General features: G+C 37.0%; 1 protein-coding gene across 2 annotated transcripts in view; it reads left to right on the top strand.

The window, feature by feature from the left end:
- LOC106872852 (aromatic-L-amino-acid decarboxylase) overlaps positions 1 to 5,601 on the top strand; it is a 59,745-nt gene that overhangs the window by 31,995 nt on the left and 22,149 nt on the right. For both annotated transcript variants that reach the window (XM_052965963.1, XM_014919987.2), the window contains exons 3-4: positions 712 to 825; positions 5,443 to 5,562. In XM_052965963.1, coding sequence (XP_052821923.1) covers positions 712 to 825; positions 5,443 to 5,562 — 234 coding nt within the window. The remainder of the gene's footprint in view (positions 1 to 711; positions 826 to 5,442; positions 5,563 to 5,601) is intronic.

The raw sequence follows: 5,601 nt of genomic DNA, 5'->3' as shown, positions 1-5,601 counted from the left end.
CAGTTTCTATCCCTTAGTGGGGAGGGGGATACAGTTTCTATCCCTTAGTGGGGAGGGGGATACAGTTTCTATCCCCTTGCAGTCGGAGATGGTTTATTACTTAACAGTAAAATTACACATTCGTATAACTGCGTGTTTGCGCGTATGTTCTATGTGCGCCAGTGGTATCCTCTAGGTGTGCCCGGAGGGACGGAACGGAGTGACTGAATTATTGGTTTCAAACACAAGTTGTGTAACACATTCTTAAGGTACAAACAATAGTGTTCCCCTCAATTATTCCCTAACTAATCCTCCTATATACTCACCCCCACCACTTCAACTCTTCTATGCTTTTATAACTTGGGACTTTTGTTAGCATCCTTTATACTTTCTTAACTCTCATACAACGTAGGAAATGAGATGTCGCATAGTGACAAGTACCATATGAATTTGGTTTATTATTTTTTTTACTTTACAAGTCTTTTAGTGTTCTGGCTTTTGACGTAAACTGCGAATATCTTGCATGCAGAAGTGATGGCGTTAACATCAATTTATTTCTTTGTATTCTATGTCATCTCATTTTATCGCCATTCATCTTTTACCATTTATTATCATCATTTTATCGATCTAACCTCAATTTTCTTACCTATTTCATATAGTTATTCCCCACTCATTGAACCGAAGTCGTTTATGTAGTTTCATTTATCGCGTTTGCTCGTTTACACCCAACAGATATGTCACTGGCAACATCCAAGATTCGCTTCTTTCTTCCCCTCGCGAACATCTTATGCAGCTATTCTCGGAGGAATGTTCTCAAATGCGCTCGCAACTGACGTCATATCTTGGGTAAGTCATACACTGCATTCGCTCTGCATTCGCTCTGCATTCGCTCTGCATTCGCTCTGCTTGCATTGTAGAAATCACAACGTCGTATTTTATTAATTGGTATGACTGCATATATGTGTGTATGTGTTTGTGTGCGAATATGTGTGCATAAACACATACATACATATGTATGTTTGTATGTATGCATGTACGTACGTATGTGTGTGTGTGTGTGTGTGTAGGTATGTATGTCATTATTCAGTTTAATTCAAGAGTTCTTGCTAATAGAGAAAGAATCGGTTTCTAACCAAGATCCAGGGTTCCTTCATTGATATTTCAACATCAACAACAGGGTGTTTTTGTGTGTATGTATGTATGTATGTATGTATGGATAGATGGATGTATATATGTATGTATGTATGTATGTATATATGTATGTATGTATGTATATATGTATGTATGTATGTATGTTTGTATGTATGTATGGATAGATGTATGTATGTATGTATGGATAGATGGATGTATATATGTATGTATGTATGGTTGTATGTATGTATGTTTGTACGTATGTATGTATATATGCATGCATGTATATGTGCAGATTTGTCTGTTTTGTTTTATGTATGTCTTCTCACGCATAGACTTGAGTATCTAGACATGCTCATCTACACTTAAATGATAAACTGGAATGTTTTACAGATCTTTACAGTTCCAGTGATGGATTGGGTCTGAAGTCTTCGAATCAGATTTCACCCTTCTGGTTTTGAGAAGCTCGATTTCTCAAGATTGGCATTTAGGCAGTGTGTTACATATCCCAGGGCTCCAATAATTACAGGTATAAACCTGAACTTGCAATCTGGATAGAGTAACTACAGATTTCGCAATAATTCAGCATAGGTGTTCTCTTTTTCACTGATCTTCAGCTTTATGTTAACATCCGCTGGGCAGCTAATTTCCACAACTGTGCACAGTTACTCTTCTCTGTCCCCAATCACTATGTCAGGTCTGTTGTACTTACATTTTATTGAGGTCTTCACTGGTAGATATGTATGTATGTATGTATGTATGTATGTATGTATGTATGTATGTATGTATGTATGTATGTATGAATGTATTTATGTATGCTTGTATGTATGTAGTATGTATGCATATACAATTCTACAGGATTATTTATGAAATGAAGAATTTCAAGAATTCAAAATTTTTCCTTTCTGTCACTTTACTTGTATTCTCTATGCTACCTGTCCTATCGATCAGGATAACTCGAGTCAAATTTACCAAATTTTCAACCTGTGACTTTCTGATAAAAATATGAATAGAAAATGTACGAAAGAGTAAGCACACGTTTGGTGCAGATACCGTGATGAGGGCTGGTAGAATGGATGTGAGTATAAATGGTAAGATGTGAGAGTAGGTGAATGTTTTTAAGTATCTAGGATTACATGTGGCGGCGGATGGGATGTTGGCTGAGGAGGTGGGATACCGAGTGATAGAATGGATAGAATACTTGGAGTTGTCAAAGATATGCTGCGAGACAAAAGGTTGAGTATGAAAGTGAAAAGAGGTGTATATGAGGGCGTGATTGTACCGACAATGTTATATCGTGCAAAGACTTGGGAGCTGAGAGATGTGCAGAGGAGGCGACTAGATGTGTTTGGGATGAGATGTTTGAGGGCTATGGTTGATGTGACACGGATGGACAGGATGAGGATGTGCGAAGACGAGCAGAAATGAAAGAAAAACTGACAACCAAATTGGATAGACGAAGGTTGAGGTGGTTTGGCCACATGGAGAGGATGGGTGAGAAGCGGGTGGTAAGGAGGGTGATGAAGGCTGAAGTGGCAGGCAGCAGAACCAGAGGCAGAGCTCGATTTGCGTGGATGGATGGAGTGAGGAACGCTTAAGTAGTTAGAGGTGCTGGAGTGAGAGAAGCAAGAGAGTTTATAAATGATAGGAAAGCTTGTAGAGTGTTTGTGGACGGATGAGCGAATCTGATGTTGCTCAAAAAGCTACGGAACCAGCATGATATAGCGAGAGTAAACCAGCATATACTGTCGGGCCCTGCTGTTGATATTGGGGGTTGCGTTCTATGCCTTGACCCGAGTATAGAACGGAGCTCGCTCCTTTGAGCTGGGAAATGAATGGAATGCCTGGTGTGTGTCTTGTTGTGGCCACACCCTCCTAACAAAACGGGGAATAAACTTAGGTACTTGATATGATATGACTGTGATGAGTGAATTTATGATAAATAGAACGAACATGTTTGGTCTGCTTAGATTCTGTTTGCAGCTTGAACTAGTAAATGCCTGTCGCATGACCGGGAGGTCAGTGACTAAATAGATGATCCAGTTAAGGAAGATGCTAAATCATGTCAAAGAGAAGAAGTGATTTACTGAAATACAGCCAATTATATACTGAGAGAAGAAATGCACCACATGGTAATCTGCCTATTGAGGCAATGGAGTATTTTGTAAATTGTTTGGTTATTGATTTTGAGTGAATAGACTACAGTTATGATTATTATTAATATTTTGATATCCACATTGACAGATACATTTAGCAACATAATTTCGAATATTAGTTATGTGCAATTTGTAAATCATGGACCAAATATTTGCAAGTAAGAGATGTCACCATTTCCGAAAGCAGTCTAGAATGAAATCCTATGTCTGTCACAATAATGTAAGGAAGCTCATACGAAATCAACATTTAGTAATGAAATCTAAAATATAACGAAATAATACATTATCACCGAGCAAATGCGTTCTTGACTAGTTCTGAAATATATAACGATGTATTAAATATTGTTTAAACTCACTATCTATTTTACATAACTAACCACAAAACAGTGCATGTGACCGCCCGCTAACTTTGTATATATCTACCCACTAGCCATTCTACGTAACTCCAAACTAATTATAATATTTTATAACACACTAATTACATTAACTCTTCTTCTGTTCTACCTATTCTCTTTTATTGTCACACTTGTCTGAAGAACTCTTTCCATGCACAACTCTTCACTTTACTCCAGCATTTTCAACCAGTTACATCACTTTTGTGTGTGTTTAATTAAATCACACTGATTTTACGAGTTCAATTTTTGCTCAATTGATGATACCACCGATGGTTGCCGAATTAGCTATGACATGAAAGTTCAAATTTTAACAACATACACTTTCCAAATCTGATGTTACTTTTAGAATTTGATTTAAATACAACTGAATTATTTAAAATGTGTAAACAGCAAGGTTGACTTGGTCCGCAAGATGTGCTCCTGAATTCTGAGAACTTTCCGGTCTGAAGATGCTCACACCACCACTCTTCTCTACTATACTTTTGCCCGGCCCCACCTGGAATATTGTTGCCCACTGTGGTCTTCTCACACGAAGCAACTCATTATAAAAGTGGAAGCACTCCAGAGGCCAATAACAAGAAAGATAGTCGGCGTGACAGGCATTGACTATTGGGGTCGTCTAAAATAAAACTCAATCTTTACTCTCTCCAACGCCGCTGGGAGCGCTACGTCATTTGTGCGATGTGGAAAATATTCCATCAATATTGCACAAATGATGTTGGCATCAGTTTTAAAATCCACCCAAGATTTGGCCCCCGTGCTAACCACCCACTACAAAAATCGAACTCAAGACGCATAGCAACATTACGACACAACTACTTTACCTCAACCGGTCCGGATCTCCTTGATACCATACCAAATTACGCCAAAACGGAAACGGTTCCCATACAATTAAAAAGTTCTCTGGATAAATTTCTCAAAAATATCCCCGACCAACTCCTTACACTCGGATATGTCTCCAACAATGATAAATCTTTGCTAGAGTGGGATATGGTGCCCCATATACGATTGAAAAACATCACCTGGGGGTGATATTAAGTTAGACATAGTGGCCGAAAGTGATCAGAGTTATTACATGTTTAGTAACAAAATATATGAAGTTCCCATTTCAACAGCACATATTCACTATAGAAATCTTATTGCCTCAAATATATGAATTCAAGTCTCTCCGTAGTCAACGTTGTTTATCATATCTCCGAAGGTTGCTAAATGAAAGAACAATTAATAATAAAGTTCTTGTTCCATTCCGAAAATTAGTCTTTTGTCTATGTTAGAAATTAATAATCAGTAATGTCACAATTTTCTCAATCGTTCAAAAATTGTGAGTGTGTGTTGCAGAAATATCTTTAGTGAATACTATAAGATAAGAATATCAGGCTATCTTACCAAAGAGTTCATGTTTTACCAGACTGAATTTTTAACAATGACTGGAAGTAAAATAACTTAGGAAAATAAAAATGCAAATTATCCTTTCTTTTGTAAATAGCTTCGCAATCTTTTTCGTTCTGTACAATTTCCACGTGTCGCACTTATACCATTTTTAAGGTACAATGATGCCAACAATGAGAGGCCGTCATTTCTAGATGTTCAAATCTAGTTTCTCTTTAAATTAAAGAATATATGACAGAATGTATTTAACTCGATAAACAACAGATTTTCTAAAGATATTTCTATACGACTATGAAATTTTATTGAAGGACAACTTTAATATATATCAGTGTAAATTCTGAAATATCTCTCAAACAATGATATAGATAGATTAACTGTTGCGTATATTTCAGAAATCCTTTCCTGCAGCCACTGAACTAGAAGTCATTGTTTTAGACTGGTTGGCAAAGGCTATAAAACTGCCTAAAATCTTCTTGTCTACTTCTGAAGGAGATGGAGGAGGTGTAATCCAGGTAAGATATATATATGTATATATATATATATATATATAT

This window comes from Octopus bimaculoides, chromosome 3 (assembly GCF_001194135.2).
Source record: "Octopus bimaculoides isolate UCB-OBI-ISO-001 chromosome 3, ASM119413v2, whole genome shotgun sequence".
Classification (NCBI taxonomy): Eukaryota; Metazoa; Mollusca; class Cephalopoda; order Octopoda; family Octopodidae; genus Octopus; species Octopus bimaculoides.
This window is presented reverse-complemented; position numbering and strand designations above follow the sequence as displayed.